Source organism: Candoia aspera, chromosome 4 (genome assembly GCF_035149785.1).
Source record: "Candoia aspera isolate rCanAsp1 chromosome 4, rCanAsp1.hap2, whole genome shotgun sequence".
Taxonomy (NCBI): Eukaryota; Metazoa; Chordata; class Lepidosauria; order Squamata; family Boidae; genus Candoia; species Candoia aspera.
Window position 1 is genome coordinate 107548596 of NC_086156.1, and position 14320 is coordinate 107562915.

Genomic DNA, 14320 nt, shown 5'->3' on the forward strand with positions numbered 1-14320 from the left:
TAAAGCAGAGGTACAACCGCAGAAATCTTGAGACAACATTATCAGTGAGGTTACTGTGTTTTCAGGTCATTGTCCCTCCATCCCACCATAATTACGAAATAACCATAATTAATGCTATCGCCTCCTGGCCCCATGACTATTCCCTATGGGCAAAAGGTAATTTAACAGCTGTACTAACATTTCATGTCTCACACACGGTGGATTATAGAGACAGGCAGAGTTACCCCACTGTGATCACTGGCAGTCAATTTTGCAGTATTGCAATATTGATCTGGCTTTAGATCAGGTGAGTGTCATCTTTTGAATCAGCAATATTTAAATGTGAATGAGGGAGCAGACAATTTGGAGAAAGGCAGGAATACGGTCAGACAGAGTGGTGTTATTTGCGGCACTAATGATAGCTACAGGGGCTCTGCCTCATGCCTCGGGTAAGGATTCTACTGCTAAGTGTCCTATTGGTGAACCTCCTTCTATTCTCCACAAGTATTACCAGCAAGGCAATTTCATCATTGCAGGCATTTTCTCTCAGATCTACATTTTTTCCAGTCCAATCAGCTTTCAGAAGCAGCCTTCTGAAGAACACTTTGATGACCTTGTGTAAGTACTTTAGTTTTTACATACAAAATGCATGTTATGTTTGACCAAATAAATTTCTCCAATTATTTATGTGCTTTACCTAAGTCTACAATTTGGAGGGAGAGGGGGGAAGGAAACAGAATATTATAAGGAATCTTTTCAACCTTTTACACAATTCAAGTGTATGCTTATGTCTTTATCTGCTGAATTTCATTTCTTAAACTTCGATGGAGTACTTCTCAAAATGCTCAGGGACGGAAGGATCTCTAGTTATGTAGCGGTGCAAATCTGAAATAGGGGTAATCTATAGGTGTGTCAGGGATAAATCAAATATGTAGTCCCCATTTATTTATTTAATTAATTGACGCCTTTATTTTATATCCCACCTTTATTATTTTTATAAATAACTCAAGGTGGTGAATATACCCAGCACTCCTTCCTCCTCCTATTTTCTCCACAACAGCAACCCTGGGAGGTGAGTTGGGCTGAGAGAGAGTGACTGGCCCAAGGTCACCCAGTTGGCTTTCATGCCTAACGCAGGACTAGAGCTCTTATACCACACCTGATTGGCTCTTGGGCTGAGAGGGAGGGACTGGCCCAAGGTCACCCAGCCGGCTTTCATGCCTAAGGCGGGACTAGAACTCTCATACCCCGCCTGATTGGCTCTTGGGCTGAGAGAGAGGGACTGGCCCAAGGTCACCCAGCCGGCTTTCATGCCTAAGGCAGGACTAGAACTCTCATACCACACCTGATTGGCTCTTGGGCTAAGAGAGAGGGACTGGCTGAAGGTCACCCAGCCGGCTTTCACTAGAAATCTCAATCTCATATTGGTAACAGTAGCTGCACACTTTGTTAAATTAAGTGGATTAAATTGAAGCTTAAAAAAATACAGAAGCTGTAGATTTTGAGAGAGATGATAGGACCGTGAAAGTAAAACAGTCATCCACATCCTTTATCTAATGGAAGCACAAGTACACCATATGTCATGTCCACTGATTCAATGAATTGTGACATTTCACATGCCATGGCGCTGACACGCGTTTCTGTTTGGGAGGGAGCTTCTGTGAGACCTTGTACCGAGCTCTGTATGTGAAATCAGTACAATGGAATGTGTTTGGGTTATGTTCTCTGCTCAAGGACTTTTCCCGCAGACCATCAGAAACCGTTAGGAGCACCTGGGATTGTGAACTTGGGAAGGTTCTATGGGGGGAGGGATCTCATTTACACCAAGGGTTTTTAGTTTGCATTTGGCGTGCTTTCATCATTCTCAGCTTTCTCTGTGATCCTGCATACTATTCTTTAATAAATCAGATATCTTTGAATTCACACTCATGAGTCTGATGGTGTTTTAGAACAGGCAACCATTATACGATACTGCCCTTCATCACGTAAATTTTCTACAGCAAATGAGGCAGTTCTATTGTTAAAAGCTTCCAACAGTGAAAGACATCAGAAAGTTTTCATGTTTAGCAGGTGCCACAGTAATATCTCTAAATATGGTATATTTTTTATATATATTTTTTTAAATGAAAGAATGGGAATGAAATGAAATACTTTCTGAAATCTAGCTTTCTGTGTGAAAATCTCTTCATAATTTCCAAAACTGTTGACTTGAAGTGCCTTGTTTTCAATGGATAAGCTTTTCTTAGTACTATGTCTAGAGAGAATGAGCATTACCATATAGAAAAAAAGACCTAACTTGAAACACTTTCTTTTCATATAGGATGTTCACTCAGAATTACCAGCACATCCTGGCCTTGGCATTTGCTGTGAGGGAAATCAATGAGAATAACCAACTCTTACCCAATTTCACTTTGGGCTTCCACATTTTAAATAGCCATTTTTTTGCAAGATGGACCTACATTGCCTCTATGGAACTTCTATCCACAAAGGACAAATTCATCCCTAACTACAAATGTGGTATTCATGATAACATTGTGGGAGTCATTGGGGGACCAAATTCCCAAGTCTGCCTCCACATGACAAACATCCTGAGCACCTATAAAGTTCCACAGGTAAGTTGTATGCATAGAAAGTTGAGGAACTACAAGTTTCCTTAAGTTTAAATAAAGTTCTCTGCATCATTGTTAGAAAATGGACAACTCTTTATTAAGCTTTGTGACTTCTTGTTTCTGAGGAACTGACTTAGTGGTTGCTTAATCTATGTTTGTATGTGAAGGGTTAGAATTACATGTTTATACAGAATAAGATCATTCTCTGTCGAGCCATCCCTACTTCAATACATGCTCATTCATTTGCTTAACAGACTTCATTGAAAGACTTTGAAACTTCTCGCCATATTAGTATTCAAGAAAGATTTTTGCAGAAGGAATATTTGCTTTTACTCTCCTTTATAATAGGAAATATCTAAAAGTTCAGCAAAATGCAACATAAAAGGAATGGAGAGAAAACCTTTTTCCAGTGAGTGATCTTTCAGTTGAATCTACTATAAATTGATGGTTATGATGCCTCACCTTCTCCCATATATTTCTATCCTAAGATCCTGTATGGCTCATCTCCAATAATAAATGACAAAACCAAAGAAGATTTCTTCCACCAGATGTTTCCAGATGGGACCCATCAGTATATGGGGATTCTTGAGTTGCTGCTGCATTTCAAGTGGACCTGGATTGGTGTAGTTTCATATAATGATGAACATGGAGAAATATTTCAGCAGAATATACTTCCCATCTATTCTCAACAGGGTATCTGTGTGGACTTCTTAGAAACAATGCCCAAAATGTCTTTTTCAGGTGATATTGTTGAAACAGCAATGGAATGGTCTGGAACATCAAGTATTGTCACAGGAAGTACAGCCAATACTGTTATTATACAAGGCGAAATACATACTATTAGTGTCTTAAGATTAATTTTCCACTTTGCACAATTTTATAATATAACAGTTGAGAGCCGGGTGTGGATTATGACAGCCCAGATGGATTTTGCATCTCCTAGATTTCAAAGAGATTGGGACATACATTTCCTCCATGGTGCTCTATCATTCACAATTCACACAAACTATCCTAGAGGGTTCCAGGAATTTTTGAAGGAAATAAATCCTGCTTCAGAAAATAAGGATGGCTTTATCAGAATTTTCTGGAAAGATGTATTTAATTGTGATTTCTCAAATTCCACTCTGGAAGAGAGAGACAAGAAGATCTGCACAGGGGAGGAAAAGTTGGAGACTCTACCTGGGACCCTGTTTGACACAAGCATGTCTGGACACAGTTACAGTATCTACAATGCAGTTTACATTATGGCGTATGCTTTGCATATGATAACTTCATCCAAGTCAAAACAGAGAGTGAAGATGAAAGAGATAAGACAAGAAGGACTACATGGACAGCCATGGCAGGTACCATGTGTACACATATAGAATGCTTTTACTTTGTTGAGAATAGACATTACACCAGGTGGCCATAGTAGACAATTATGGCCAGTGGTTATCCAATGTAAGTGCCAGGAAGGAGATGTAAGTCAAATCTAAAAGAAAACCACCTCTATCTCTTTCTCTGTTTTTTATTGTTTTAATTGAACTATGATTAACAAAGATTATCAAGTAGTTAAATCAATATAAATCCAAGATGCATACAGAAAACAAAGCTATAGAAAATACAAAAAAGACTAAGAAAATGTAAACATATTGTACATGTATGGGTTTTCCATATATGTATTACCATATTTTGTCTACTGCTGTTAAGATAAACCATAAAGTCCATCCAAATTTGATAAAATTGTGGTCCCTGCCTCTGATGACTCATTATTTTACCTTCACCTGTGATTTTTTTCTAATGTGGCAATTGAAGAGGCCTTGTTAATTCCCATTTCAATTGTTATGTTATCTCAAATTCTCCAGTGTTGGGCAGTTATTATTTCAGCTACTGAAATTAATAGATGGTGAGTTCGTTATTTTTAAGCTTGAGGTTTGGTCATTTAAATCAATGCAGTAAGCCTAAAGCTGGGGAACGTTCAGTCTTTTGTTTATTGATGGTACTTATTTCCCCAAAAATAATTATGCCAAAAAAGTATTTACTATACGACCACCACAAATGACTTTTTTTTTTTTGACAATCTCTCTAATATTTAGAAGAATAATATTGATATATATGTGTCATTCTGACTGGAGTCAAGTGCCAGCGATGTATAACTTTCCACTGCAGTTCTTGCATTGAAGTTGAGGAGAACCTTTCTGGTTTCCATAATATCTGCCAATTTGTCTCCTGAATGGAATTTCCAAGATCAGTATTCCAACCTTCCTTTAAACCTTGGGATGGATCCCCTATTTCTAAATGTAATAATAATCTATACATTTTTGACATTGTTCCTTTTGGTTGTTCTAAGTAGTGAAATTAAATTCTCAAAATTGGTATAAGATTATGTTGATGAAACTCTACTCTCTCGATTGCCCAAAAGAGATTTAAGTTGATACCAAGAGAACCCTGGTAACTTATAACCTATCAGTTGCTCAGTCTGATCTTTATTGAGAGGTTCCTTGTTACTACAAAAATCTTTTAGTTTATAAAGAGTGTATTATCTAAAAATATTCATTTTATCCAAAACCATAAAGATTATCCTGATCTATATACTGTATGTTATTAAAGTAGTTAAAGTAGAAGTATCCTTTATCAGAGCTATGTATTTACTCCTCCAAACTTGAAAGGTCCTTTTAAGGAAAACATTTTCAATCTGTTTTCTTCTACAATATTTTGGGTGGAAAAACAAAACAAAACATTGATTTATAAAATTATTTGGCTCTCACGTAGTTTCAATTTGGATCCATTGTTTAGCTTTCAATAAGGAATGGAACCAGTTGCCCTAACTGTGCTGCTTGATTACATATAATCAGATTGGGCATGCCCCGACGTCCCTGTTTCAGAGATTTATATAAAATTCTTTTATTTGTTCTCATGTTTTTTGCATGAAAGAAAAAGCTTTCTTTCTTTCCTTCCTTCCTTCCTTCCTTCCTTCCTTCCTTCCTTCCTTCCTTCCTTCCTTCCTTCCTTCCTTCCTTCCTTCCTTCCTTCCTTCTTTCTTTCTTTCCAATGTCTTAAAGCCGGTTGTGGAATTTCCACTGGGAGGCATTGAAATAGAACATTGAGCCATGAACAGATTTTAACTTTTACCATTGGAATTCACCCTAAAATGTGGAAATGTTTTGAAAACCAGTTTTTCATTTCCCTGCTTAATTTCTTCCATGTTAGTATATGATTATTAATCAAACATATTAATATTTTAATGATAGTGATGCCTGAATTCTTTAAAGATTCATATACTATTGGAACCCTAAATCTAATCCTGACACCTCAGCAGATTCCTCTTACTCCTTAATATAGTTAGCTGAATGGGAAGCATTTGAGAAAGTCAGAACCGTATCATCTGCAGATAGATTTAAAAGATATGCCTTGTCACCCAAATGTATCCTGTAAATCTGATTGTTGGATCTAAGTGCTATTGCCAGCACTGCTATAGCTCAGTTGAGTAATAAAGGTGATAAGAGGCTACCCTGCTTGGTAGTTCTTAAAACTCTAATAGGATCTGAATCATAACTGTTAAGTCTTACCTGGTTTTTGGTAGGTCCATAAATATGCTCAATCGTATTACAAAAGCCAGTCTGGAATTTAAATGTGTTTAATATTTGTTCTAAAACTTGTACTTCAAGAAAATCAGTCTTTAAACACATCTAAAGAATATATGGTTAGTGAAAATTGATTATGTTTACTAATTTGCATAATATCTACTAATTTCCCAATAGAGGTAGATATATTTCAATTTGGAATAAAACGAGATTGATCTAAGTGAATAATTGTACTTGTAATCTCGTTTAGATGGCTTGTAAACAATTTAGTATATACTTTGTATTGAGAAAACCATTTCATAATTGATCTGTGGAGTTCCTTATCACGAAGAAAGATTAAGGTTTTCTTTTTTTCCTTTTGTTTTTACATGCATATATTCTGAGTATTGATAAGTACATTTGGAAAGTTAATAGATGGAATATGTAAAATACCAACATTCAATATTTCTATGTCAAACATTTCCTTTTTTTTCCTTTTCCTTCTACACATTTTTTGTTAATGTAAAAATTACAGCTTGAGAGGCATTTTTTTTCTGTTTTATGACTTAGCTTCTATATTGTTAATACTTTCAACAATATTGTCCTGTAAACTTTGCAGCATCTTAATCTGATGCAAAATGGCATGTTTTTTTTGTGATGGAGCTAGGAGATGAGGGAGTAGGGACAGCATTCTGGGCAGATAAACTTTCCCACAACTTCCATAGCTTAGAGAGTGGGGGCGGGGGGCGCGAGGAAGAAAGTTAGACTAGCACCACCCTAGATTCCCAAGAGTATTTATCTCTTTAGCTCAGTTAAGGAACCTTTAGTCTGGCAAGATTCTGTTTAATGGTAGAAACAATAAAATGAACTAGAGTTGCATTTCTGACTCAGCATTGTTTCTTCACCAATTGCCCCTGCCAATTTTAGTAGCATGGTTTCTAACTAAACAGAACAACTTCTGCTACATTAAAGCATCTACTTTCCCAACTGTGTCCCCAAGCATCTTGGTTGGTGTCATCACACTGCCTGAACAGCTCAAGTGTTGTCTCCTCCTTCCCCTTCCCCTTCCCCTTCCCCTTCCCCTTCCCCTTCCCCTTCCCCTTCCCCTTCCCCTTCCCCTTCCCCTTCCCCTCCATCCTCCTCCTCCTGCTCCTGCTCCTGCTCCTCCCCCTCCCCCTCCTGTTCCACATATTGCTTCTCCTTCTCTGAACTGGAATAAATCCACCTGGTCATGTTTACTGTTTTGTCTCTGCAGAATGTTTTTTTTTTTTCCTCTAGGTCAGGGGTTCTCAAACTCTTCAGATCATCATGCAGAGTTCAGTTTGAACATGATGAAGTTTCAGATTGTTCATCAACCCAGAAACATTTATTAGATAAAAATAATTTAATAAATACTACTTTAATAGGGATAGATTGTCATGAAGAAAACGTATCTATGTGGTCACTAGGAGTTGAAAATAACTTGATGGTATATAATCAATCGATAAAATAGGAACAACAACAACAACAATGGATAGTCCCATCAACCTTGAGGGTTGATATTGACTACTTTGGGGAACCCTGCAGTAGATAATTACCCACAGATTTCAACAGGACTATTATGATGGGTATCTCATGGCATCATTTTCTCTCCATCTTCTCCCCAATTTAGCTGCACAAGTTTATGAGAAGTACTTCCTTTAAAAACAGTGCTGGAGAAAACATTTCCTTTGATGACAAAGGACATATAGTGGCTGGATTTGATATTTTCAACTGGGTGACACACTCAAACAACACATTCACAAAAGTCAAAGTTGGATGGGTAGACCCAACTTCTTACTCTTCCAAATCACTCAACATTAATGAGGATTCCGTTGTATGGCCCAGAAGATTTAACCAGGTATATATTTTGTATAGATTTGGAGGTAGCTCAATCCCCATTTTGAAAGTTTAAAATGTGGCTCCTTGCTCTTCTATGAACACGTACAGTCTGTTTCTGCTCTTTAGGTTTTGGGAAGAGTGGTTTGATCTTGCTTGTCCCAATCAGTGTTGATAGGAGGGAAGAGGTTGTACCTGCAGACTCTAAGAGGAGGGATGCCTCAGAGCCCGACACTCTCACCCCTCCTGTTTAACATCTACATGAAACCACTGGGTGAAGTCATGCATCAGTTCAGGGTCCAGCATCCTTTGTATGCTGATGATACCAAATTGTACATCTCAACCCTGTGTTGTGCAGGTGAAGGTGTCTGTTTGCTGCAGGCTGTTTGGCTTTGGATAGGGTGGAAGAGACTGTGGCTTAATCCTGACAGGACTGAGTGGCCATGGCTGTTTGGGCCTCCTGCATTTGGGAGATTTTCACCTTTGCTTTTGGAAGGGGTTGCACCTCCCCATTTGAGACTAGTGTGCAACTCTGGGCCTCCAACTGGTTGAAGAGCAAGTAGCAACTATGGCCAGGAGGGCCTTTGCAGAAGTTCACCCTGGGCATCCGTTGCACCCATTTCTCAACTGGGAAGCCCTTCAGATGGCCACTCATGCCCTTGGCACCTCACAATTTGAATACAACAAGGTGCTGTGTGTGGAACTTCCATTGGGCACTAGTGGGTGCTACTTGATATGCCCATCTTTCAGCACTGCTGTATGAGCTGTATTGGCTGCACATTGGCTTCTGCGTGCATTTCAAGCTGCTGGAAGTCAGCTATAAAGCCCTTCATGGCATAGGGCCTGGTTACTGGGGGAAACATCTGCCTCCAGGTGCCCATCTGGTACACTTCGGCAGAGTGGGGGCACTTCGAACGACCTCAGTTAAATGGCATCTTGCCGGACCAAAGAAGCACACCTGATGAAGCCCTTGATAAGTGCCGCTCCCATTCTTTAAGTGTTCTGGAAGTTTAATACCTGGCTCTGTTCACTGTTTTTCAATGTTACTTATGTGGTTTTGTCTGGGTGGTCTTCTTTCTTGAATTGTGTACTTTTAATTCCTGTAAGCCTCCCAGGGTGCTTGTGGAGCTGGGTGACCACAAAATCCAAAGGAAGAAAAGGAAGAAAGGGAGGGAGGGAGGGATGGAAGAAGGGTGGGTTATCTTCTCAAATAAAATATTTAATACTGTAAATTAGGAGCACATTGAGTTTATTTCATGGTGTTGAGTCCCCAATACAAGCCAGAAGTCATCATCTGATGAATTTTAGGCAATGCTGCACAGAGCCTGGCAACACTTGTGGCAGGGTTAATATGTAAAAACTACAGGTAAGTATAAAATTGTCCCATGGGCCCTGGATATTTCATAACTAATGGTAGGATAAGACTACAGCTAATGTGTCCATAGCATGAGCACTGGAGAAACTCATGTGTCCAGAGTTGCAAAGGCATTTCTGCTCCAGGCAGGGATTCTTCCTGTATTGATCGACAAGGATGGCTGAGGGAGGGCCTGGCTTTGTGTCAGAGTAAAGGCCCTTCTATGCAAAGGGACTTCCAGCTTAATCAAAGTGAATATTTGTAGCTCAGGGTTGAACTGTGGAGTCCTTGGTGCTCTCTGAGCCTTGCTGTTTTCTTGCAGACATTTCATTGCCAGACTAGGCAACATCGTCAGAGAGGGAGTGGGACTTGCTCTCTGTTTATTTACCATGGTGTGTCCTGCTTGTGTTGATGGAGGTGTTGTTCTCTCCCTGGGAGTTCCTTGATTGGGCTGTTGTTTGCTGCTTGGTTGATTGGCTGAGTTAAGTTATATTGTACTGTTTGATTGTTCATCTGGTGTTAATCCTGGTGTTAATCTTTGCATATCTGGTTGTTCCTTGTTGGGGAGGAAGTGTTCTGGCCTTTTGGCTTGTCTATGGTATCTTTTGAATAGTATGTAAATGTTGTTTCCCTCTGTGTGTCTGTTGATGGCTGCTTTGTCTGAGTGCCAAACTTCCAGGAATTCTCTAGTGTTTTTGGATTTGGCTTGGTTTAAGATGTTCACAGTTTCCCAGTTGAAAGTATGGTTGAGTCTGTTACTAAATGCTTACTAAGATATGTTATAGGGAGGCAGAGGACCTAATGGATTCATTGGAAAGAACTTTTGGAGCACTGGCTAGGTTGGACTGATACTCTCCATCTCTTTGTCAGCTGTACTCAGTAGACCAGACCAGAAAAGCTACTCCAGAGGAAGACTAGAACTCTACTTTACAGAGAAAGGCTATAAGAACAGAATCTTGCAAATTTTACTGTGATACTTCTCCCCAACTTCTTATATCCCAATGATTCAGGGAGGCCTTTGCCTGAGCTGCTTACAGATATGATCTTGCTTCTCAGGACTTAAAGAATATTTCAGCCCTCTTTGCTGATGCAACAGTTTCTGATGGGTTTTTGTTTGTTTGTTTGTTTGTTTATTATCAAGGTCACTTTCCTTGCTCTCTACACTGTTACATGCTTTTTGATAAGTGCGTTGGCCTCAGCATAATTCATGCTAAGTCGAAGACCTGGAGATAGGTCCAAGGATGAGATTTGGGTCACTATGGCCTGTTTATACCTAGATTAGACACCATCCCTTAGAGTTAGTGGGGCAAGACCAGGGCAAAAGACAAACTAAATCATCAGAAAGTGACATTAGAGACACAATTAGGGACCTGAAGGGCTGCTCTTAAATTTTTGGAATGTACAAACTCTAGTGGTGCAACATTAGAGCAGGGACCGAACTGGCCACCACAAGGAAGTTGCGCTAATGGCTTGACTTTACAAAGTTTGAGAGTTGCAGGTATATAATATCTTGTGTTCAGATATTTGAAGATGAAAGTTGGACTTCTCTGTGCATTTGCAGCAATGTGGTCCCCATGGGCTTTCCTATTGCTGGCATAATGAAGCATTACCCTCAGGTATTTGAAAAAGGAAACCTGTAATATTTGGGGAATCTTTGGGGAAATGCCCTGACTTGCATTCTTTCATCATTGGGTTCCAGCTTATCTTCCTTGCAACTTTGTGCTAGGATCCTCACCGTTCTTGTAAGGTCAATAGGCATTCTGGATAGTATTGCTGCAAAGGGTAGAAGAGAAATGTGTCTTCCAGCAAGTTTTGGAGAGTGAAAGTCCAAGTTATGGTGATGGCCCACCATGAAGTTAAAGTACTACAGTCACTATGCAGACTTGCTTGATGCCTTTTTGATGTTAAACAGCACTGATGAGAAGGCTGTGAAGTGTATTAAAATATGCTCTTTGTATTTTCTGGAGTATGGGAACAGTTATTTGATTCAAATACCTTACTGTCTAAAGAACAGAGCTTCGCTGCTTAAAATTCATTTGAGTAGGGCAAATGAATAAGCCTTCTAAGTCTCTAACTCATTGCTTGAGTGTAATAATCACTCAGTCATAGGGATCATCAAAATAACTGACAGTATTTGAGAAGTGCAGTGTTTGAACGTAACTCAGTACATTTGGCAATGAAAAAAGTAGTAATGTATTGCTTGAGTAAAATTCCATTCCATTCTTCTATGACATATATTAGAAAGCAAAAACAATGAAAATGAGAGCAGATTAGATATCAGTGGACAGCACTTCAGAGTAAAAAATAGCCTAACATTCTTGCACCAAAATATTAATACTTTTTTTATTCAGTTATAAGAAGAGAATAACTTAAGCAAAGCCATGGAGGTATTTTACACAGACTACTAAATTTCTGCTGGGAAGGTCCATGATACTTCTTTATTCCCTATTTGTAAGGACCAATGCCATCATGGTTGACAAAGGTGCACAATGTCTCATTCTGATGCCTTCAAACAATGCATATAAAAGAGCAAACCAGCCATTTTGTATCTGTGTTTCAGTAAGAGCAATTCTTCCATGGAATGTGTGTCTTAGCTGCGAAGGCCAAACCGATTCTTCATCTTCTTCATCTCTTCCATTCAGAAAAGGCCTCGTTCTATCTGTAATGACAATTGTCACTCAGGTTCAAGTAGAGCCAAAATAGAAGGAAAGCCGTATTGCTGCTATGAGTGCCTTCCTTGTCCAGAAGGGAGGATTACAAATCATAAAGGTAAGGTGTGTTATCTTTAAAGAATCAACCAGTCCATGCAAATGATGGTGGAAGAGTATCCAGGACAACATTTTCCAGTTATGTATGGAAGATAAAAGTTTAGATGAGTGAAAAAAGCAAAAAGTCCCATCCGCTTCTAATGACCTTCCCAGAGACAGGAGAAACAAGCACACTTTACATCTCAGCCATGAAACAGTTAGAGGTCCAAGGAATGTTGACTGCATTACAGAAGTGGTTATTAGTGCATTCAGGCTAGCTAATACTTCTATAACTGCCCAGCAGCCTCCCATTGAAATATTAACCATGGCCCTGTCTGCTAAATTTCTTACTTCAGTTAATGTTATCCATGTCTTGATTAATGCAGAATCTTCTATGTTGTAATAATAGCATTTTTTTTTGCAGACATGGATGATTGTTTCCCATGCCCAGAAGAACAGTATCCAAACAACAACCATGACTCGTGCCTTCCAAAACATATAGTTTTCCTGTCTTATGAAGACCCATTAGGGACCAGTTTGGCCACTACAGCAATTGTCCTTGCTTGCATGGCTACTGTGGTACTTGGGATCTTCATCAAATACCAGGACACCCCCATCGTCAAGGCCAACAACCGGAACATCACCTACCTTCTCCTTGTCTCCCTTCTGCTCTCATTCCTTGGCACTTTATTATTCATTGGACAGCCTGAAAAGGTGACTTGCCTTTTGCGACAACCTGCTTTTGGGATTGTCTTCTCGGTGGCCATTTCTTGTGTATTGGCCAAAACCATCATTGTGATTTTAGCTTTCATGGCTTCAGTGCCAGGATCCAAGGTGAAGAGATGGCTGGGAAAAGGATTAGATAATTACAGTGTTGTTTCCTGCTCCTTCATTCAAGTTGTTCTTTGCACTGTATGGCTTGTAACCTCTCCCCCATACCCAGATGCTGATTTGAATTTTGTTGCAGATGAAATCATCCTGGGATGCAACGAAGGTTCCCCTCTCATGTTTTACTGTGTCTTGCTTTACCTTATTTTCCTTGCCATTGTTGGTTTCAGTGTGGCTTTCGAAGGACGGCATTTACCGGACAGTTTTAATGAGACCAAGTTTATCTTCTTCAGCCTGTTGTGTTTTTGCAGTGTCTGGTTGTCCTTTTTCCCCACATATTTGAGCACCAAGGGGAAATACATGGTGGCTGTGGAGATCTTTTCCATACTATCTTCTAGTGCAGGGTTACTGGGCTGCATCTTTTTCCCCAAATGCTTTGTTATTCTATTAAGGCCTGACCTGAATAATAAAAAGCAATTAATGAAAGGCAAGAAAGAAGAACTATAATACTATGATATTGTTTCAGTGCAAGATACATTCACTGAAGACCACTCAGAATCTGGAACTGGTTCAGAATGAACCCGTGGCCAGTCATGGGAATCTGCTTATCCCTGCTGATTGCTCCAAGCACTTACCAAGTTCCCCTGACTTGGAACCTAAATGAATTTGCACAAACAACTTATGACCCACCAGAGATATTTACCCCAACTCTAATAAACAGAATAGATATGATTAACCACCTATTCCTCTGAAATAGTTATTTTCATTTTCCTTCCTTCTCTCTCTCTTTTTTTCAGTAGAATAATTTTCAGAATACACCCTGAACTGTAGCAGCTTTGAGAAACATGACCTCAATTCTCAAATTACTATGTCATATTCCTGGTCATTCCTTTGTTTTCCCAAACCATTCCCAGTCATGAGAGTCATGGGCAAAGGAGTAGGCTTATAGATAACTGAAGATCCCGGCACACACAGTGCTTGACTCCAGCTTCTCTACATGCCTTGCACATAGATGCACTGACCATGTCTTCTCCATGTTCCAGGGTTTATCCCACACCTAAAGTCAACATTGCCAGTTTATTCTCCCTTCATGCAACTTCATAGGTGTTGAAACACCAGCTCACAATCTTTCTTTACTTGATTTGAGAGTCAGTCCTCATCTTCTCACAAAGGTACATGGAGGAAAATGGTAAATATGATGAGGGCCAAATACTTCTTCCTTCTTCTTCTTTTTCCATCCTATGATATTTATGTGCCCAGATTCTTTTGGAAGACCATAGTAATGTTACTCAAATGGTGAACTCAACATTAAGCATTTGATATATGTTATGTGAGTTTGATAAACGAGAGAATTATATTTATGCTAGGATAACTGACATTCCCCACTTGAGTTTAAACATACTG

The 14320-nt window shown here is 39.3% G+C and overlaps 1 protein-coding gene across 1 annotated transcript; it reads left to right on the forward strand.

Annotated features, from left to right (window-relative positions):
• Positions 1-394: 394 nt before the first annotated feature.
• On the forward strand, positions 395-13423 carry LOC134496955 (vomeronasal type-2 receptor 26-like). Its single transcript, XM_063302670.1, has 4 exons — positions 395-597; positions 2300-2591; positions 11984-12110; positions 12513-13423. The coding sequence occupies exons 1-4, from the start codon at positions 395-397 to the stop codon at positions 13421-13423; spliced, it is 1533 nt and encodes a 510-aa protein (XP_063158740.1).
• Positions 13424-14320: the final 897 nt, after the last annotated feature.